This window comes from Solanum dulcamara, chromosome 4, assembly GCF_947179165.1.
Source record: "Solanum dulcamara chromosome 4, daSolDulc1.2, whole genome shotgun sequence".
Taxonomy (NCBI): domain Eukaryota; kingdom Viridiplantae; phylum Streptophyta; class Magnoliopsida; order Solanales; family Solanaceae; genus Solanum; species Solanum dulcamara.
Window position 1 is genome coordinate 467742 of NC_077240.1, and position 23390 is coordinate 491131.

Consider the following 23390-nt stretch of genomic DNA (forward strand, 5'->3'; position numbering starts at 1 on the left):
CTTGTGTTCTTTGAGCACGTGAAGACATTTTAAAGGCACTGATGTGGAATCCACAACTGTGTACAACAGTCTCCTTCCCCTTTTAACCCTAATTTTCCCCTCTTTTTCTTATTTCTCTTCTCTTTTCTCTCTTCTTTCTTACAACCATTTTTAAGTTAAAACTGCTCATCAAAGAATCTCTCTTCTTCAATGATTTTTTCTTCATCATCAAGTACCAATGTCGAAGTTATCTTCCTCATCAATTTATTCTTCTTCAACTACAAATGTGTTATGTCAATGGGGTTGTTGTGGAAATGAAGATCCAATCTTCGATGATACCTTCGACAAAATACCCACAATCACTTCGAAATTTGACTACAATCACTGAAATAAGATCAATTTGTTAGGTTTTCTTGTCACTATCACTGAACATGAAGTGTGTTTGATGGAGAAAATGAAGTGTCTTTAAATTTTTAGAGTTTATTTGGATTTTATTTTAAGTTGTTGATGTGTAAATTATTTTAAGTGGTTGAAAGTTTTGATTGGTTGTACTTTCCACGTGGGAAAGGTGGATTTCACGGACACAACCGAAAAAAAATTGCTGAAGTTTTATGTCATATCAATCAAGTGGGTTTAAAAATTACAAATTATGGATGGTTCAGGAGTTCAATAGAAAAATGACGTAATTGAGATTCCTGAAAGAAAAAATCGAACAAGTTTAAGGACCTGTTTAGTACTCTGCCTACTATTTATGTGCTCTTTTTCTTTCTCAAAAGCAATAAAAACCCTCAAAATAAAATAAAAAATGTTGTGTACATCCATTTTTGTGTGTGCATGTCATCTCTTTTATTTGTTTCATTATCTTCCAATTAAATGAGCTCTCTAACTTATATAAATAATAAAGAGCGTATTTAGGATGTACAATCGGACACTTAGAGCATAGACTTCAGAGAACTAAGTCTCATATGTGTGTCTCGAGGCGTTTGTCGGGGGCGAGTCCCAAATAAAGAGCGTGTTTAGGATTTATAGTCGGATGCTTAGACCATAGACTTCAAAGAACTAAGCCTCACACGTGTGTCTCGAGGTGTTTGTCGGCGGTGAGTCCCAAAACTGACTTTTAGAACACCGGTGTAGGAAAAACACAATTACAATATCAAATGCGGAGAATTCACCTTTCCACCCTTGAATTTATTTTTTTTAAAAAATCTTTTCGGAGCTTCCAATCCTTTTGGAGCTCTTGGTGATTCGAACACACAATCTTAAAATTGAATGTGGAGTATTTACTATCCGAGCAACTCCGTCTCGTCTTTTAAGTTTTTGGGCCATTTGTTGTTGTACTGGCTTATGGCGTAAAGCTAAATGAGGAGAGGCATAGGAAATCTATTGGGATCCAACATGTGACATTTGAATATATATGGCCTCAAGTGGAATGAGGTCTGGACTAGAAACTTTTTAGATTATCGTGGGCCACTATAGATTGTAACAAGAGACTTATAGATGAATTAACAAAAAATGCAGCTCGCTTTAATTTGTGTATATCACATTGCATTTCACCCTTTTCTAGACTTGTTTTTTTTCTTCTAATGAAAGAGATGGATATAGATTAAAAAGCATATTCAACAAATTTAAAAATACGTATATGTATGTATACGAAATATATATTTATGCATGCTAAATCGATATCAACTGTCACAAAAAGTATTGATTGCAATGGTATGTTGCACCAAGTAAGCCTGTTTCACCAAGCTTTTGGAATTTATTTATTTATTTTTTGCATATTTTAATGAGTTGAACTGTTTGTCCATGTTTTAATTTTAGGAAAAATCATAAAGTGTTTTTGAATGGTAACATAAGTTAGGTTTTAAGAAGCTGAAAAAAGTTTAAATTTTTCAAGGAGCAAGTCTTTTGAACTTTGGCAAAACATAAATTATTAATTTAATATTGATAAAAATAATTTCAAATTAAGTAATCAAACATAAAGCACTACTCTTCATAACACTAATTTTCATAATAAGAAAAAATTTTAAATGTTGGACCAAACAAAGTTATTAATCAAAATCCATATTGCACATCGGCAAACAATTGAGAGAGAAAAAAAAAGCCGATGATGAGTAGCTGCAATTGATCCATTAACTCATAATATGATTTAATTAATAGATTGTTTGAACTTTGAAGTGCAGACCATCGTGTTTCAGTTATCATATTCACGTGATGTTGTTTCTGTTTCTGCATGTTGTCTTGGGCATTTATTATAAAATTGTCCGTTACTACTAGCTAATTCAAATACTATATTATTATTATTTTTGGATGAATAAGTTAAAACAAAATGAGTCAGTCCCCACACTTTTTCACCTGTAACCCACAAATTTTTAACCTACTAATTTGTCTGAAATCTCAAAGACGTGCAGAATCCAGAGGCAGGCAGAGGCTCCTTCTTTTAAACATGAATTAACCAATAAAGTATTACTTTCGTTTTTGGTCCAAATATTTAATAAGCCGACTTTGTATTGGCCTCATGGTTAGAAGCGGTGAATGAGGTTAATTCGGTTAGAATTATTGGATAAAATAAAATATTGGAGAATTTTTTTTAAGATTCAGATTCAATTAGCATTTGATTTAAAACGACTAAAGGTTTAAAATGAAGATGCAGATTATGCCAATAATGATGTTTAGTGTTTTCTCCTCTCATTTCTGGTGATCCTTATATGATTTTCTCATCCCCATTTGTGTCGAATTCTCACCTCCTTTTTCTTATCAGTTCTTCTATCTCTATGTCATTTCCATCATATTGATGTTTCCTTGTAATTTTGTTCAGTAATTGCAATACTACAAATCTACAACACACCATTAAGAATATTCTTACACGTTATAATTAGCTTGCTTTTTATTTTACCATGAGACTTTACTCGCTCACTCAACAATTTTCCTATTAAACTAAGTTCCACGTGATCCATCACCTCATGACTTATCCGAAGATTAATTGTTTGTCATACACATCAGTAGAATATTTATGGCCATCAAAGCCAATTAATTAACTATTATGATTTTTATATTTATAAGTAAACACTCGATGGTTGATACAAAACTTTCTATAAAATTCAACCCCATTAACACTTAATACTTTCATGGTAAATACTATAACAACTTGTAAGTGGGTAATTTTAATTCATCACATTAAATTGTTCTTCCCATGAACAATCACCTTCTCCATTCATTACAGTTGACTTTTGTATGAAGCAATATAATTAATTCCTATACAAGCTTTTAATATTATGAAGCTTTTTGATTAATGAAATAAATAGTACCTGATATTTTCTATAGCTATCGATATATATGAAATTCTAGTTGGTTATTCCTCTCTTTTTTTTCCCCCAACAATTGTGAATGGATACATCATACATGAATGAGAGAACTTCAACGGTCTGAACAAATTATATTCATTCACCAAATGAAATTATTTTAATGGGAAATCTAACATGTTCAGTTGTACTATAATATTGTCAGACTAAAGCAATGATTTCCCACAAAAAGAACAGTTCACCCCCTGCATTGTACAAGGCAAGTTGATTAATATCTTAATGTGTTTTTGACAAAGTTGAATCTCAGATTACGACTAGTACTTTAGCCAGTCCTTGTTTACATGATTGCAGATGTGGCGTTAAGTTGTTAATGTGGGGTTGCATGATTAGGTGCAACCTAGCTAAAAGCTAAATTATTACTTAATTAGCAAACACCATCCCATCTTAACAACTTCCTAATCCAAACTATTTTTTTATATACTCCCTTCAGAAGCGGGCGTACGTATTCGGGTTTCAAAAGAATGAATAAATGAATGCATTGGCTATTATAAAAGGTGGATTTAAAATATAAATTTGACCGTTTTGATCTTTTAAGTTCGTCTATTATTTATATATATATTTGGTACAAAAAATAATTAATTAAAATTGTTAAAAATTCTATCAATAATCACTTAGAAAGGTACCCAACTTTAGAAAGAAAAAGTCAAGATAGATATAAGATTTAAATTTCTAACCTCAATTAAAGAGGTTACCCACTCATTGTCGCATTATATGATACTCCCTCAGTCCCTTTTTAATTGACATGTATACTAAAAATATTTGTTCCAAAATAGTTGTCAATTTAAACAATCAAGAGAAAGTTAGTTATCTATTTTCAACTTTGCCCTTAGCATTAATTATTTTAGAATTAAAAGGCACATATATAGATAAAAGAAATAATAATAATAAGGTATATTAGTCAAACAATACTTCTAATTAATGCTTTCTTAAAGATTGTGTCAAACCTTATCATTACAACTAAAAAGGGACGGAGGGAGTACTTTGAGTGTGGGGATTCCATGAATAGATAGAGTCAACGGTACGACAGACAACGTTGCCTACACGCGAATTAGCTTCCGAGGTTGAGCCGTCTCAATTTCACATAGCTAGATTTAAATATGTTTTGAAAAAGATAACAATACTATATATGATCTCGAAAGGAAAGCATGAGTTCACATGAACTCGGAGAATCCCCTCAGATACTACCCTGACTCCCTTTGTTTCATTTTGCTTGACCCACGTTGATTTAACACTCTCCTTAAAAAAATTGTATTTATTAGAAATTTATTTTACTAAATTAATTTTATTAATTATATTTTAAAATTTTACATTTGACTATTAATACTTTATTTACTTATTTAATGATAAGATAGAACCGGAGAAAAATCATTATTTTCTCTTGATTTGCAAAAATAAACAAATAGAAAAAATGATATATTTGATATAAGAATCAAATTGGAGTGAGTATATAATACACGTCAGACCAACACCGTCCATTTATGCTTGACATGATTTTGCTTGTTGACCGCTTCCATTGGCGTTACCAAATTGGGTTGTTTTGGCTTTTGACTCTGAAATTGATGAACGGAAACCTTCAAACTAGCACTAAATTTGATGCATAGTAATGCACTAAATTTTACATCAAAAAAAAATAAATTCTCTTTTCTTTATTATTATTTTTTATTTCATTTATATTTTCTTATTTCATAAAAAAAAATCACTATATATAATTTTCGTATTATTTCAAATTATAGTCGTTTAATGTAAAATTATTTTATATTATAATTTTTTAAATAATATAAATTGCTAGCAAATATTACATATTATACATAATAATGGATAACACAAATAAAAGTGAAATCATTAATAAAATATAATTAAATAAACATTATACAATTAAAAATTTTATTTTAAGTTCTACATGAATATTCAACTTTCAAGATCACTACGGTGCTCTCATAAATGCTCTATTAATGCATTATGTAGTATAAAATGAGTTTCTTTGTCCTTAATTTTTTTTATGTCGAGCAAGAAATTATTGAAATCAATAATTTTCATCTACTGTCAGTTCTACCGTCAGAGTTGAACCATCTAAAGAATCTTGAATTGGTGCGTTAAGATCACGCTCATCCTCAATTATCATGTTGTGCATTATAATACATGAAGTTAATATATTCACCAATTTAGATTTTTGCATATTTAATTTTTGTCAAGGTTAATTGTACTTAAATCCAATTCAAATTTATAGTAGAATTAACATAAATTTAATTTCAAAAAAATTCAAGTAAAGGAAAATAATATATAAAAAAATCAAAATTTTAATCTAAAATTAATATTATAAAAATATTACGTAAAACAAATAAAATATTTTAATTAAAACATACCAATTTATATAATATTTAATTAAAAATATGGTGTAATAAAATAATAATAAAGAACAATTGGTGTGATGAATAGTGTAGTATCAAATTACACCAAATTTGATGCAAATTTTGACATGAATTGGAACAACTTTGCACCAAATATAGCATTTGGTGCAAAATTTGGCATGGGTCGGAGATGGAGATGGCCTCAGGAATCGTGCCAAGCATAAATGCAATATGTGGTTTTTTAAAAAAAAAAAAAAATTAAACAATTGAAAGCATTTTGAGTTAGATAGGATTAATTAATGTACTTAACATATTTTAATTAATCTGTTACAACTCGGAATAAACAAAATTATAAAGGGACAGTGGAGCACGTATACCTCTTGAAGAAGGAGACACCTTTTATATTCCTTTTACAAAGATTTTGCTTGAATTTTTGTCCGACAAACTTAACCAAAACAAAAAGAAGCATATCTCATATCTTTAAATTTGTATAGTGACATAAGATTGATTGTCAAAAATCAAATTAATTATGCTTAACTATATATATGGAATTGGCAAAATAAATCATCATCGATCAATTTCTTTCACATTCAAGTTCATTTAATTAAATGAGAATTAAGCTTAATTTGTATATTCTATATTCTTTCGTAACTAACTATATGTGGGCGGTCGGCTCAAGCCGGTGGCATTAGGCCCAGAAAAATAAAGCTTCAAAATATTTGTTGTCAGTCCTTTATCAATTATTATGCACATATTTAAAAATTTTAAATATTTTTTAAAACGTAACAACTACTACAATATTAATGATTTAGACCTATTTTTATAATTAAAAATATTTTGAAATATTATACAAATAAAAAATAATACTCTATTTGGCATCATTTACATACTAAGAAGTTATAGAAGTATAGATTTCTATGAACTATAGTACTCTATCTGTCTATCTTTATTTATCTAATTATAAAAAATGATTATCTAACTTTGTTTGTTCAGTTTGAAAAATTAAAAAATAATTTATTATTTTATATTTATTTTATTTTTTCTATTAAATGCGTACTATTTTTTATATATATTTTAAATAACTTATAATTAATAGGGATGATATAATAAAATTATCCTTCAATTTAATATTTTTTAAGGATTGTGTCATGTTAAACATGAACAAATAAAGATGGACAGAGAGCATAACTTATGTTTAGATTAAATGAGGCAAGAGAAGGTGAGATTAGTAGCCTGTTTGGATTGACTTATTTTTAAGCAGCTTATAAGTTGAAAATTGCTTATAAGTTAAAAAAAAATAGGTGCCGACCAACTTTTTTTTTTTGACTTATAAGCTGTTTTCAACTTATAAACTGCTTAAAATAAGTTCATCCAAATAAACACAACTATTTATTGGGGCTTATTTTATGCATAAAATGACTTTAAGTTGGTTAGCCAAACTTCAATTGAAAAGTATTAAAAGTTGTTTAAGTAGTTTTACAAAACTGGAGTTAAAAAATAATGACATAGATGAACCTTTTTTCAAACGACAATGACATAGATGAGTCAAATTTTTAATTAATGACATAAATAAGTTTTTTTCTCAAAGTTCAATGGCATATGTGAGCATTTTTCCTTTAATTTAAAATTATATATATTTTTGAAGTCATATGTAATTAAAAGTAAGAGAACAAAATGAAAGTATAAAAACAAAATGAAAGTATAAAAATAAAATTAAAGGAACAAAATGAAAGTATAAAAATAGAATGGTGTGGAGGTAACAACTACTTCCTCCGTTCTATATTAGTTGTCATGTATGTTAAAAATAATTATTTCAAAATATTTATCAATTTAAACAATTAGGAGAAAATTAATTATATTTTTTTAATTTTATTTTTAGTATTAATCATGTAAGAAAAAAAGGCACATAAATAAATAAAAATTAAAAAATTAATAAAAAATATATTAATTAAAGAACACTTCTAAATAATATATTTTTTAGAATTACGTAAATTATTATCATAATAATTAAAATAAGATGGAGGAAATACAAGCAGAACAAAGAGCACAGAAGCTTTTGGTAAACAGCCGCATCTGGGGTGGGCAAAGCATATACGGGAAAATGAATTAATGTGTTGTTTGTCGTTTTCACTCCGCAAACCCCAAAAAAGACGTAACAGCTGCTTCCACACGGAAATTGCTAAAACTCCCTCCCTCCCTCGATTCCGTAATAACTAAATTTTGAGAGCTTTTTTTATTATTTAAAATAATTGAATTATTTAAAATTTAAGAGAAATATTTTTTAAAAAAATTATGTTTATCTTAGTTGTAATTTTTTAGGATTAAACTATATTACTTATAAAGTTATACTTCAATAAAAGACTAGTTATATTTATAATTTTATATTTAATTATTTTTATCTTTATGATGCTGATCAAACAAAAAGATAAGAGAGAAAAATATGGTTCAAATTTTGAACTTAAATACTTTTTTTTACTTTGTGTATATTACCTTAGAAATTTAACTGGCATAGAGGGATTAATTGTTAATTATGTCTCAATTTATTATTTCCAGAGTTCATAATCTGAATCTCTATTGATTTAAGAAAGTTTTTGATTTATAAGCATTCTACACTTCATTTTTTTTCACAATAGAAAACTCTCTTTGATTCTGTCCCGAGAATTCGGCTAAGCCAAACCAACTTAAATCATTGTGTTATTAGTAAACCACTTCCTACTATTTCTCTCTAACAACTTCTTGTTCTTCCTTTTACTCAAGGTGAGTCTCACCTATAAGCAATTAAGCAGGGCAGGTAGTCTTTATATATATATATATATATATATATATATATATATTAATTCTGTCTGCTAAGACGAAGATTACTATACAAACATGAAGAAGAGAAAACATGAGACGTTGTTTCTTGGAATTTTCCAAATCATTCTCCATACTCTGCTTTTCAGAAGAAGAAGACGCCGCATTCACCGCCTCCTTCCTCTTCTCTCTGCTTTATCCGCCGCTATTCTTTTCTTTATTCTGTTTTTCTCTCCTCCCATCATCACTTCCCACCACCATAACCTTATCAATCCCATCTCGGTATGTATATTACGATTCATTCATTACATCATTTTCTTTGTGGGTCTCTTTTGATTTTTATTTCTTATTGCATTTAGTTCAATAATGGGACGGGGTTTCGGATGAACCTGCAAGAAGAACACGTCTTTCGCGTTCCGGTGAGCTGTACTGCAGTTTTGACTGTTTCCACGTATACGTAACATGGTTTTTTTTTTTTTTTAAATCTGAAGCTCCTGATTTTGAATGTGTAGATGGGTGGAGGAAGTTTAAGTGGAGACGTATGGATTTCGAAGCAATCGAAATTCTACCATGGCTGCAGTGATTCCAGCAATAATTTTCCAAGTGGGTGTATTTTGTTTTCCCCCCTTTTTTCTAATTTTTGTTTTGTTATGTACTCTATATTCGCCTGATCTGTGACGCTGTAACATTTGCAGCTGCAGAGGTTAATACGCAGCCCAATAGGTACTTGATGATTGCAACTAGTGGAGGCTTGAATCAACAGAGAACAGGGGTAAATATATTCTTTTTCTCTCCATACCAAATTTTCCTTAATTCTTGAGCTGAGGGTCTATTCTATCCGAAACCCCTTTCTATGTAGACACCGCTGGCGAGATTACACTGGCATGTTGTTGTTGTTGCTGCCAAGTTTTCCCTAATTAAAGGTGTTGGGATATATATCCACGCCTCAGTCTAAATGAATTATTATTTATTTCTGTCATTTTATTTTTCAACCGTAATTTATTATATTTGTGGTATATTACACCAACAAAAGGTCAACAACACGGAGAGACGCATACTTGACGATAGGTTCTATATCGATTGAATGTTGTTCCTTAGAGGATTTAAATTCTAAGACACGCCCCCACTGCACTTAAGATATAGTTTGAGGTGCATTTTGGGTAGCTTTTGGAAAAGACACAAGTAGTGCAGATTTGGATAAGATGCTAGTTCAAACGTTCAAAAAATTTAAACCTCCAATAAACTATGTCCTTGCTGATACCTGAATGACATCTTCCCTTATTAGTGGCCTCGTTTAAATTGGGTAGTTGGCAATTGGTGGCATTGGTACAGTGAAAAAGCAATTTGAATATTTTAGCTTCTGCTTTCTAAATTGGAATTCTGATCTGGTGCATCGATACACCAGAAAAATATTACTATTAATGTTACCTGTGGCATGCAACTGGATAGGGATTAGGAGTGGTAGCTTGTGAGTACTCTAATCTGTTCCCTGATCCCAACTTAGCCTTTACCATTACTCAGTTTACCTTGTTTGAATCTCCCTCCTTTGATCTGCAGAAAGTAATTAGCAGCATCATTTTGATGGTTACAGACTAATTTACTTATTCGAGGTCCTTTTTTTTTTTTATGTAATGGTGTATGTAGTTTTCTGTTGACACTGACTTGTCTTGCTTAACCGTGTTATCATGAATCACCAAGTCCATTTCTGGACAGTGTGAGAGTTTCTATTAAATCTGAGATACTACGGAGCAGATTTTTTTGCTGTTGGATTCTAATTTTTTGCAGTTATGTTTTAAGAGATTGCTAAATCAAATCATTTTCTTGCTGGATGCAGATTGTAGATGCAGTTGTTGCAGCTCATATCTTGAATGCCATACTAGTAGTTCCAAAACTCGACCAGAAATCCTACTGGAAAGATTCAAGGTTTTATTTGGAATAATTTGTGCACAAAAGCATTTTGTGAGCTACCTTTTTGTTTGTTATAGTATACTACATTACATTTCATGAACGTTATCTTTCCTTTTTTACATGCAGTAACTTCTCTGAGATTTTTGATGTCGACTGGTTTATCTCACAAATCTCGAAAGATGTAAAAATTATTAGGGATCTTCCAAGAATCGGAGATAAAATCATAACTCCATATACAACGCGTGTTCCAAGGAAGTGCAATGCCAAGTGTTATCAAACTCGCATCCTGCCTATTTTAAAGAAAAAGCACGTAAGTCCTTTATAAATTAATGGGACATGTTTGTCTTGTCCAGTGCATCAGAACATGATATCATACCATGACATGGAAATTTGTGTACATCACATGATTCACTAGGTTCTTAGTATTCTGCTACTCTTGTTGCATTGTAGATGTATGTGGCAACTCGTGCTGAAATGTAGTATTTTTCCATCCATATTGCTCTAATGCACAACCAAGTCATAGAAAGTTCAAAATATGAAAGTTCAAGGTATAGAAAGTTAGACACAAATTTACTATCCATACAACACAAGCTCCACCTTATTTCCTGGAGAAATTGCAAGTCAAGCATATCTTGTTGAGTCTTGACAATGTCTGTGTTGTTGAATATGCAACCTGTTGAGTGGAGTGAGGGGTGGGGATTCAACGTCTTATTGTACAGAGTGGTTGTATAGTTTATTGCACCTTTCTTGTTTGAGGTCTTCCTACTGGCCCTTTAAATATATCTAGATTAACTAGTTTGTTTTTGGATGTAAATTCTCATTTTTTTTTGACTCTATGCTTTGTTCTGATGCAGGCTGTTCAGCTAACAAAATTTGACTATAGGCTTTCCAATCGGTTGAATACAGATATGCAGAAGCTGAGATGCAGAGTCAATTATCAGGCATTGAAGTTTACTGATCCCATAATTGAAATGGGCAGAAAATTGGTTGAAAGGATAAGAATGAAAAGCAAGCTCTTTGTTGCCTTGCACCTGAGGTAATTTGATAAACATTTACGTCGAAAAGATGTTTTACACAAATGTTCTTTCTTTGTTCATGAATGTGCTTTTCGAAAGAATCTTTTTTTTTTCCAACAACGCAAGTTGTTTTTTTGAAATAAAGTAGGCAAAAGCTCTAGCCGTTTGGGGGTTGGGTTTATTGCTGATCTGATAAAATGGTTATTTATGTGTGCTCCAGTGTTATTTTCAGATTCAGTGACATACCTTTAGGATGTGAATGTTGATCTTGTCATTGTAGATTGTATACTTCTCTAAGTCAATATTCTACAAACTGGAACATGCTTGCTGAAACTTTTCCATGTTCTAGGTTTGAACCAGATATGCTTGCATTCTCTGGATGCTATTACGGTGGAGGAGACAAGGAAAGGAAAGAACTAGGTAAAATCCGAAAGAGGTGGAAGACGTTACATGTGAGTCACTACCTGTTTTGGTAACCATTAGTCCATACATTGCCCCTACTTATAGTTAATATGGTATTGCTTCTTTGGCATTACTTGCAGGCAAGAAACCCGGATAAGGAACGAAGGAATGGAAAATGCCCTCTCACTCCTGAGGAAATTGGCCTCATGCTTAGAGCACTTGGTTTCGGTAATGATGTTCATATTTATGTGGCATCTGGAGAAATTTATGGTGGAGAGGAGACATTGGCTCCTCTCAAGGCTCTATTTCCAAATTTTCATTCCAAAGAAACAATTGCCAGCAAGGAGGAGTTAGCACCATTCTCTTCCTTCTCTTCTCGGATGGCTGCGTTAGATTTCATTGTTTGTGATGAGAGCGATGTTTTTGTATCCAATAACAATGGTAATATGGCAAGAATGCTCGCTGGAAGAAGGTAAGCTACTTGATGTTTTCGACCTGAATCAGTTAGCTGACTTCACAAAAAAGTTTAAACGATTTTCCGTATTATAAAATAATTTTGACGAAATGATACTCCTACAAATGTCATTTACTCAACTACCATGTTACTTTATTTGTTAGTCTGTTACTCCAGAAAGGGTAAACTTTTTAAAAATCCTTTCTGTGTTTCAGGAGATATTTTGATCACAAGCCGACTATCCGCCCAAATGCGAAGAAGCTTAATAAGTTGCTCCTTCATCGAAATAACATGACATGGGAAGAGTTTGCCTCACAAATTCGAACGTCTCAAATAGGTTTCATGGGCGAGCCAATGGAGGTAAAGCCAGGCAGGGGAGAGTTTCATGAAAACCCAACAGCATGCATTTGTGCAGATTCTGAAATGGATACCGGTTCTTCTATTAATAGTGCTAGGAGAGATATGGGTGAAGTAAGTGATGGTGAGATAGGTGAAGAAGAGCAAGAATGGTCTGATACAGAATATACGGAGAATGTAGTTGAAATTCAATGAAGAGGGCTTCCGAAAGACATGATGCAGATTCTGGCAGACCTTTTAAAACAGAAGAGCGAGAAATAGAAGATGATTTTCTTGGATTAAAGAAAAGTTGCAGATAGGGCAAGTCCTCATTTTGAGGACTAGCTTCCATTCATTGATAACAAAAAAGGGCCCGACCACAAGGGTCTATTGATAACAATGAAGCAAAAAAAAGTTGTACATAAAGCCAAACGTTCTCCAGTTTTGAATAGTGAATGGTGCAGAGTTTAGGCAAAGAGAATCAACTGCATCATTGAAATTGTATGCATTTAAATACAGAGAGAGCAGGATAAGTTGGTAAAAGAAAAAATATTTTTATGCTCTTGGAATATTGATTACTTTTTCATGTCTCTAGTTTTTCCGTTTTATTTCTTTTGACTGTATCAGTTATTGGTAGTTTAAGAGTCTTAAATGTATATCAGCTGCTTTTACTATACTAGTCATTTGTAGAATTTTGACACCATATCAAATGTATATACTTTTTTATTGAGTAAAGTTTAAAGCCGGGAAAGCTGAGGTGGAGAGCGGGTAACCAACCATACCCTCTTTTACATCTAATCACCAATAGTCGACGTGGCCTCTTCTTCCCCAATCTATAGTTTCCTTATAGTTGTCATTCTTCCCCATCTCCCTTGCTCACTTTCTAATGGCCTCCACCCTCTACCCCAACCTTGCTACCCCTACTAATCTCACTTCTATTCCATCCCGCAAGCTCTCCTCCTTGTCATGGCGAACCATGTTCGATTCGCTCATTTCCCCTTCCAATTCTTCCATCACCACTACTAAAGGTAACAAAATTTCATTCCAACATTTTTTTTTGCATCTTCAATTAACTCTAGTAAAGGTAATTGCAGTCTTAGAAAGCAATTTTCTTGGGTCAATTTTGGTCTCTTACCTCCTCTACCCATTATGCCCTTAACACACCATTACAGGTCCGTTGGTTCCAACATTTCCCACTAATTTTTTCAAATTTTGGTCACGTAGGCAAACATTGTTCGGTACCTAACGTGGTGTGCAATGCTCAGAGTACTCCGGCGGCCGTGAATTTAGCTCCGGGAACACCAGTGAGGCCGACTAGCATACTTGTTGTGGGGGCGACGGGCACATTGGGAAGGCAAGTAGTGAGGAGAGCATTGGACGAGGGCTACGACGTCAGATGTCTTGTCAGGCCTAGGCCTGCTCCTGCCGATTTTCTTCGTGATTGGGGAGCCACTGTTGTCAATGTAAGCAGGGAATGTGATCCAATATTTAAACTTTTATTTGGTTCCACATTTATACTGATCCGCTGCTCTTTTGCAATTATGAGTTCAGAAATTACTCTTTGAGCCTATGTTGTATCCGCCCCTGCCTAATTGTAACCTTTCACTTTGTAAGATTAAGATGCTTGTCAAAATTATCAAGTTAAACTAATCTCTGCACAGGCGGATTTAAGCAAACCTGAAACAATTCCAGCAACATTGGTGGGAGTCCATACAGTTATTGATTGTGCTACTGGACGCCCTGAGGAGCCTATAAAAACTGTAAGCATCCATACTGACAAAATAATTGCTTCACACTATACTTAAGGAGTTAAGGTTCTCACTGGAATGAAAATGATCTGAGTATTTATCTCTCTCGATTCTTTGGTTTACATTATTGTTGTACTGGCTTGTCAAGCTTATTTACTTTATCTATTCATTTTAGGTAGATTGGGAAGGAAAAGTTGCTCTTATACAATGTGCAAAAGCCATGGGCATTCAAAAATTTATATTTTTCTCGATTCACAACTGCGACAAGCACCCTGAAGTTCCTCTGATGGAGATCAAACACTGTACAGAGATGTTTCTCCGGGATTCAGGCCTTAACCACGTTGTAATTCGGTTATGTGGCTTCATGCAGGTATCATCCTCTAATGATTATATTTGGTGTGGTGAAAGTATACCTTATATACGTACATTTTAACCACAATGCTGAAACAAAAATCATACCTGAAAACTCTTGAAAGGTATTGCAATAAATTACATTCATGAAAATATTTTGGTAAACCTATTGAAAATGGGAAAGCATTTCTTATGCTCAAAAGATGTGTAAATCACGGATTATATATTACGACATTGTAAATGGACACCTCAGAGTGTCAAAAGGCTAACGATATACTAGTTGAAACACCGAGATGTTACTACTTGAATTTTGTAATGCAAACGCAGAGAAGCTCGTCACATTATGTTCTTATTATTGAAAACATTAAGAGCTTTTGTTTGAGTTACGAACAAACTCTACATAGTGAACTTTAACATGAAGTGCCTTTTTGATCTTATTGATTAACTCTTAGCTGTTGGAAAAATACAAAGCTGCCCGGTAAACCAATTGATATGGTGTTATTCCCGTATTTCGTTTTGCCATGTCTGTAATCCTTCAATCGTATTATTCATTGACTTAGTAGATATAAGTTATTTTCATTTGCTCCAGGGCCTTATTGGTCAATATGCAGTGCCTATATTGGAAGAGAAATCTGTATGGGGAACTGATGCTCCCACTCGAATAGCATACATGGATACCCAAGTAAACTTTCCACTTAGTTTCTTTTGAGTCTATTTAACGTAATTGGTAAATAATTCTATGCTAACTTGCTTCCAGGATATTGCTCGCTTGACATTCATAGCTTTACGTAATGAGAATATTAATGGGAAGCTTCTCACTTTTGCTGGGCCTCGAGCATGGACAACCCAAGAGGTAAGAAGGATCTCCATTTTAAGCATTAAGATTAAGTTTCTTTGGCAATTTACAATGTAGCCTTTTGTGGTATTTTTTGTTTCTGGTATTGGGGTAAGCAACAACAGATGCTATTAATAGTTATCTCTTACCTATAAACCAAGTTCATTTTGAAGCTTCCTTAGGAGTTAGGCCATCGAATTTCTGCTAAGGACACTCTTGATCTTCTATATATGCTAGACAATAGGAAAAAAGGTCAATCCACTTTTTTTGAAATGACAATACCTTTTCCATCGTCGAACCATGACAAATCATTTTACGTAGATACCCACTGGAAGTAAGTTTCCTGCAAAGGCTGGAGTAAGCTCTTTCTCATTTTGTTTACTACTCTTTTGGTGCTTTTTCTGTCTTTGTTATTCCCTCCCTTCTCTGCTGTCTGGATGATATCTATTACCTTCTTGTCAAGTAAGTACTCATTGAATCAGGTGATAACATTGTGCGAGAGACTTGCTGGTCAAGATGCCAACGTGACTACAGTGCCTGTCTCAGTTTTGCGATTTACACGTCAGCTGACTCAGTTGTTTGAGTGGACGAATGATGTTGCTGATAGATTGGCATTTTCAGAGGTATAACTTCTTCTAGCTTTACTTTTTGTACTTTTTCTTCTTTGTTTAAGGAGTACTTTTTCATTATTAAATGCACTCTGATGCCACTGGAATATATTGTTCTGGTTGTTCGGTATATCTCTACTGCATCATTTCCTTTCTTCTACTAGATCATTTTCTTTCTTCTAGTTGCTTGCAATGTCCTTTCCAAATAATCAACCTATTCTTAAGGTAAGGAGAAGATAACTCTTTTAAACAATAGGAGTTGGGTGTCGAGGCAAGGATGATGTATTTGAATATGCTTTTCTTAGTGTCCTCGAAAGGTAACTCTTTTAATAAATGAAGAGTTGGGAGACTATGCGTGGATGAAATTTGGAATGTGCTTATCATTAGTGTCCTTTGAATACCAATTGTATTCCTTTGCTGTATCATTCCTTAGAAATTAGCTGCCACAAATATCTTTTCTTGTTAGTCTGTTTCCATGTTTGACAAATTTCCATCAGAATAAGTGAAAGGATCAATGTTGCCTGGTATATTGTTCAGATTCTGGGTGACAGTTTACCTAATACCGAACAGAGGATATAAGATGTTTGAGAACTTCTGATATTTTTAAATTAAGTTATTCACATTAAGGTATGGCATTTGTTTTGATCGATTTACTTGACTATATATTTCACATTCTCATATTTAGTTGAAGCACAGCTGCATTCACTCTTTTTATTAGTGAAGACAGTGTTCTTTTCATTTTTTGGTCTGCAAAAGCTTTCTAATCTGTGTCCAAATAATCGAACAGAATAAACCCATGTATAAATGGTGCATGTCCCCCCATGCTGAAGTGTTAGATGGAAAAAGACAATGCTAATGTTACTGGTCTTGTGGTAATTTCCAGGTTTTGACAAGCGATACTGTCTTCTCAGTTCCTATGGCAGAGACATATAACCTTCTCGGTGTGGATGCAAAAGACGTCAGTTCACTGGAGAAATATTTGCAGGATTATTTCACCAATATACTCAAGAAGTTGAAAGACCTTAAGGCTCAATCGAAGCAAACTGATATTTTCTTTTGAAAGGAATACTTGTTTATGTTGTTGTACGAGTAATATACCCTGTGACAGAGATACATCTCCCTTTGAAACTTCCAATCTTCCTTTCTTTTTCTCCCCTAGTTTGTTCCTCATGTATTGTAAAGAAGATAAAGAAAGAATATGACTGACTTTGATTCAAATGAAATTTTGAAGCTATTTTTCTGATCTAGTGAGTAATGAAAACTGGATATGATTAATAACTATGAGAGCAGCTCCTTTACCAACAGCCTCAATACAATCAAAGCAAGTTACTGCAGTGGAATGGAGGGTTTCTTCCCATCAAGTATTCTTGGATGTTCTTTCCAAAAACTCGCCTCAATTATATTACAGTGTGCAACCACAACTTTGTCGCGCGCAATATCATTTCCACACAGTTCCTCCTGCTGCACCAAAAAAGCAAAATAACATATAGAAATACGTATAACCATTCCATCATTTCCATCTTCACAGAAAGTCAAAAGTAACTGTGCACTTAGCCAAAACACCTAATGTACAATGTCTAGCTGCTGGATGCAAATAATATAGATGACGTTCAAAGGATATTAAAGATTTACGCACTTGAGGTTGGAACATCAACCTGATTTGAACCAACATATGCTTGTGACAGGAAGTTACCTTGTCCCGGAAAACAGAGGAACCCATCCGAAACATGATTGGTAGTGCATCGTAATCAATGCCAAACTGCGCAAGCAATTCATTTTTTTCTTGAGTTTGAGTGCCCTGCAGAACCACAGGGTTTAAATTGTCATTAGGATATCTAATCTTTCTTACTATCTTTAATCTTTATTGTAAGTTTACTAGAATACTACTACAACAACAATTACCCCAACAAGCTATATGAATCTCCACTTCTTTATTTAAACTCATTTCATATCATCATCATACTAAATAAATAAAAAGTAGAAAATACGGAGACGTCAACCTTTTGACTCAAAAATACCCTCGATATTAACTCTTTGGCTCATATTTGTCCTTATTTTTAGCACTTTCCCTAAAGTAAAATCATTAAATATTTATTTATTATGTTGCCTAATTTGATTGGTCCAAATTTTAATCCTTCTCAAATAAATAATAAAAATCACATGAGATTCATATTTTGATCCGATACGCTTGAAAATAATATTAAAAGAATTATTAATTTCATGGTATCTCCCTATTGAACTATTTTAAATCAATCCCAAATTTATTATAACCCAACTCATAGCTGAGGATCCAATTAAAACTCATACTCCATCTGATTGTCCATCTATATTTTTTTTATTAATATAATTTTTCTATCACTTATCCAATTGTCTTGTTCATTTCTTTTTTTTTTATTCTCTTATTTTTTATTAGGATATCAATGACTCAAACTTGAAATGAACTTAAATGCTCATATTCTTTTAATTTTATTTTTATCATGGTGGGGGTGGGGGTGGGGATAGGAGAAAAAGTTATTTTCATTCTTTTATTTTGAATTTGAGTACACACAAAAGAAAAATGTAGTATACATACATAGTTGCTTAATTAAATCATCTTCTATCGAACTAATTATTTCTATATAAATGTCATTGTTATTTTCCTCCTTTTTTCTGTCTTGTTGTGTCATAAGTTGAAAAAACTAAAATTTAAAATGGTGGACAAAATCCAAGAAGAAAAAAAATGGAAGAGGAAAGAAGGGGGGGGGGGGGGGACTAAACTTTTTTTTATTTTTTATTTATTATTGAAACCCAAATTATATTAAGTATTATTTTAATGGAGAAGGGCCTAAAATGCTCTTAAACTATGTGATTTGGTACAATATTGCCCTCTATCTACCTTATGAGTGTAGCCCGTTAGAAATAAGGATATTTTTGAGCCGAAAGGTTGAAATCAGAGGTACTTGAGGGCCGACAGGGGGATGAAGGGTAGTTTTGTACCAATTCAAATACTTGAAGGGCATTTTAGGCCCTTCTCCGTAGAAAATAAGTTAAATGTATGCAAATAATATTAGAAGTTTTCTAACAAGGCTAAAACCGCTTCTCAACTATTAGATATAACCTATACGAGTCTTTTTCTACCATTGTGCCCTATCTTTAGCTAAGTGAGCATGGATAGGAACTCTTTTATTATCTTGGCAATGAAGTGAAAGAGGTTTTCCAACATACTTATGCAGCAATAATATTTTCTCGGAGAAACACACATCATAAGAGATGATGCTACTTCATCTAGAACAAGGATCCTGTAATACAAACTAAGGGAAAAAGATTCAGCACCTTTAGGCAGCTCTGAGCTTCAGTTCTGCTCTTTAACAAGCATCCAGAAACAAGTATTATACTGATTGTTTATGTGACCTACAAAGTCAAAGTATTGCATTGTGATATGAGATTCGTGCATTCATTTTCTTTAGCTTGACATCTAGAAGAATAGGTCACTGTCAATCTTATTGATTTGCTTAAATTATGCAAAACAATGACTAAAATAAAAAGTACTCACAATCAACTTGTCTCCAAGCTAAATAGTCTCGAAGAATCTCAGAGGATGTATCGACCATCAAAGTAAGGGGGCTCCTTATAGTCTTTCTCAGGGTAAAACTCTTTCCATTTCATCGCATACATGGAAGAGAAAAGAGATACAATGACATATATAATTTCGCTGGAATACGATCAAAACAGCACGTCCATATTAGGCAAGTCAATTGAGGAAGGCTGAATGTCCTCCCACAATTGTTCAAATTGACTCAAATACTGAGGAAAGTTACTGTAGGGCAGAGAAACTTTCATTGTGCACGGTCCTATCAGGATGATTTATCATGTTTTCATAGAACATCGCCCTATCTCTTGGAAGGTGGTCAACTAAGTTTTTTTTTTAAAAAAAAAATGGTAAAGTTGTATTGCTCAGCATTAAGGACATGCCGGAGACCTCCAAAAAGTTGCTAAAAGAAAGTGGACACCTAAGTTTTCTGTGCCTTAGTATTCGGTTTTACTTTCTCTGCCCCTCTATAGATGAGTGCGACAACAAAACAATAAATATGACAAAGCATTTGCCTCCAATCTTGAACTGGCACCTTCAGTATGAGGTTTTAGGTAACTGTACACTACCGACGAAATGTTAAGGAAAGTGATGCAAGAATTACCTTGAATGTCTTTGATACAAAAGAGAGTCTTTCTTAAAAACAAAGCTGAAAAAAAGTAATAGTATTAAGATTATTTTTAAAAAAAAATAGAAGGGAAAGGACCCCAATTACTCAGGTTTCATCTTGTTGATGCCTTCTCCAAGAGCACCAAGTTCCTCAGTAAGGCATGAGTAATTATTCCAGAAGCCTTTTGTTGCTATATTTTCTGAGTGAACTATGACTGCTTTTTTCCTTGGTCTTTTAACAGGAGCACTATTTTCCCGGTATTTCACGAGATCTTCCACCTAAGTTATAATGGATAAATATAGCTTGAGAAAGCGGACATGAAGAACGACATATTTTATGAGCTACCAGCATACGGTGGTGAGCAGAATATTTCAACCTTGAACTTTGGCATGTATTAGAAAGTCGTGATTGCTCACTTTGACGAATTTTAACCAATTTGCCTATAGACACATAATATTAAGATCAACATAGTAACTTGAGGTCCATTAGTACTTCAGCTTTATATATTTCAATTAACAAGTAGATATTGTGCTGGTTTAACATGAATGTTTTCGGCTGACGAATGTGGACATTTTCAAGATTGTGGGTGATCCTTAATAGAAAATGCAAGAAAAGGAGGTACCTTTATCTTGACGGCACATGATCCTTGACGAAGAATCTGTGGAAGGTCTTGGTAATTGATACCAAAACCCAAAAAGATAAGCTGGTTCTAAACCTTCCTTAGACACCCTTTTTATGCATACATACACACTACAAAGAAAGCCAAGAGAAATAAGACAAATAAAAGATCAGGAGGAATATTTCTGAATTCTGGACAGATAAGGAGCAAATCATAAATCTGAATCCATATAATTTTTAACGACAGAATGCTATACCACAAAATCCTACATATATTGGTATGCAAATCAATCAAAGATTCAACAATCGTTTTGTAAGCTCATTGAGTACAGTTAGCATCATTTACGTGTAAACCACAATCCAAAACTTTGCACATGGAATCTAATACTTCTCCTAGTTATCTTCAAGTCATGCGGTTCACCTAAATTAAATATCAGAATAATTTTTGGGTTGTGAAAACCAAAGGGAAAGAGAACAATCTGTGATAACCAGCTTAACGATTGTAAAAACATTTCTCAACATCTGCAGGTATCTACAGAATCCATTTTAATCTAATTCCAACGAAGTCCCGGTAAAACTGTAACATATTTCAAGTAGCCATCTTAGGTAGGAAAGCAAGCCTGTGAACTGCCAAGCTGGCCATGCTATAAAATGTGCCTAATGCCTTTTTAGGAAAAAAAATTGTGATCAATCCCCACTTTTACCTTAACTTTATTTGATTATATATTTCCCCAAGTCAGCTGCCTAATTGGATGAGTGTACTTCTCATTACTCATCCTAGTGATCCAAAACTAATACTTGATAAACATGGATAAGACAAAACTTTGGGCTATGAAATAAGTTACACACCTTGCTCGCCTCTGGTAAAGTGTGGTTTCCTTCTTCAACACAAAACTGTGAGGATGATTGTACACAGTCAATCTTTTCAAAGGTTAAAGATATTGGCACAATTGTTTAATACTAATAAGAAACGACATATACCTGTACTCATCACTGAATCCATACCCAAATACAACATCAGAGAAGTTCTCTAGTACCTTAGTAGCAGAAGCATTCATCAAGTTCAAGGCATTTTCATCATTCGGCTTCTCAAACCCATGCTCCTCTGAAAACCTATCAAGTTATGATGCAAATTAGCAATCAAACACCCTCAATTGATGCGGTCAGACTACATTTACAGTATTGTGAAAACCAATACTCTAGCAGAAAAACTATATTTTGATAGAATTTGCAGCTAAAACCTCTTCATCTCGAATTTGAACTTAACCTCTAGGTTAAGAATTCAGTTGCAACAAAAAAATGATACAATATAAAAAGGTATATACAGTCCAGAAACATTGCATTACCTGCGGAAGTTATGGCCAGCAATTTGAACAACAATTATATTTGGGTACATCACTTCATCTTCCACCTCGAATTGCTTAACGTATTCATACTTGCTGTTCGCCATCCCCAAATACCACTAGAATTTATGTCAAATGGAAATTTCAACAAACACTACATGGGAAAACCTGCTCTATGAATCATCTAAACAATCACCTTTAAGGCTATTGAGTTATGGTTGCTCAATTTAAAGTCGCTTAAAATATGCCTAAAAAAAATAATTACAGATTATAATCTGAAAATGTCACACATCGTATTGGGGCAGCGTGGATGAAATGGAGGCTCGCTTCCGGAGTGCTATGCGATAAGAAGGTGCCACCACAACTTAAGGGCAAATTCTACAAAGTGGTGGTTAGACCGGCTATGTTGTATGGGGCAGAGTGTTGGCCAGTTAAGATCTCTCACATTCAAAAGATGAGAGTTGCCGAGATGAGAATGTTGAGATGGATGTGTGGTCACACCAAGAGCGACAGGATTAGAAATGAGGCTATTCGGGACAAGGTAGGAGTGGCCTCGGTGGAAGACAAGATGCGGGAAATGCGACTGAGATGGTTTGGGCATGTGAAGAGGAGAGACACAGATGACCCAGTGAGAAGGTGTGAGAGGTTGGCCATGGATGGCTACAGAAGAGGTAGGGGTAGGCCGAAGAAGTATTGGGGAGAGGTGATTAGACAGGACATGGCTCAGTTACAGCTTACCGAGGACATGACCTTAGATAGGAGGCTGTGGAGGACCCGCATTAGGGTAGAAGGCTAGTACATAGTCTCGTTATTCTTCCCTATTCATAGGCGCACTAGCACATTACAATTCCTTGTACTCTCATTTCTGCTATTTCTGTTACTATTTATTGCTTTCAGTACTTTTGATTACTCTATTTTATCTGTGATGCCTTCGTGATTTATTTTTCTATAGCGCTTTGAATTTTTTTAACTTTATCTGACCCCCTTTTCCGCTTTTTTTTTAGCCGAGGGTCTCTCGGAAACAGCCGTCCTACCTTGGTAGGAGTAAGGTTTGCGTACAATCTACCCTCCCCAGACCCCACGTTGTGGGATTTCACTGGGTTGTTGTTGTTGT

At 33.6% G+C, this 23390-nt stretch overlaps 2 protein-coding genes and 1 pseudogene across 3 annotated transcripts; 2 read left to right on the plus strand and 1 right to left on the minus strand.

Annotated features, from left to right (window-relative positions):
* The first annotated feature begins 8505 nt into the window (after window positions 1-8505).
* LOC129885267 (O-fucosyltransferase 6-like) lies at window positions 8506-13248 on the plus strand. 2 transcript variants are annotated; one of them, XM_055959481.1, is made up of 10 exons: window positions 8506-8761; window positions 8839-8898; window positions 8992-9082; window positions 9181-9251; window positions 10314-10402; window positions 10514-10697; window positions 11242-11423; window positions 11753-11855; window positions 11946-12277; window positions 12475-13248. In XM_055959481.1, exons 1-10 carry the CDS (start codon window positions 8558-8560, stop codon window positions 12809-12811), a joined length of 1653 nt encoding a protein of 550 aa, XP_055815456.1. In that variant the 5' UTR covers window positions 8506-8557; the 3' UTR covers window positions 12812-13248. The 2 variants fall into 2 exon arrangements, with proteins under 2 accessions (XP_055815456.1, XP_055815455.1); XM_055959480.1 differs by having other exon boundaries at window positions 8507-8761; window positions 9175-9251.
* Window positions 13249-13396: 148 nt separating this feature from the next.
* Window positions 13397-17380, plus strand: LOC129885268 (protein HIGH CHLOROPHYLL FLUORESCENCE PHENOTYPE 244, chloroplastic). The gene is made up of 8 exons (XM_055959482.1): window positions 13397-13623; window positions 13820-14058; window positions 14257-14355; window positions 14519-14713; window positions 15284-15376; window positions 15452-15547; window positions 16012-16152; window positions 17021-17380. Exons 1-8 carry the CDS (start codon window positions 13482-13484, stop codon window positions 17195-17197), a joined length of 1182 nt encoding a protein of 393 aa, XP_055815457.1. The 5' UTR covers window positions 13397-13481; the 3' UTR covers window positions 17198-17380.
* Window positions 17381-17447: 67 nt separating this feature from the next.
* On the minus strand, window positions 17448-22493 carry LOC129887220 (tRNA(His) guanylyltransferase 1-like; annotated as a pseudogene).
* Between the last annotated feature and the right edge of the window lie 897 nt (window positions 22494-23390).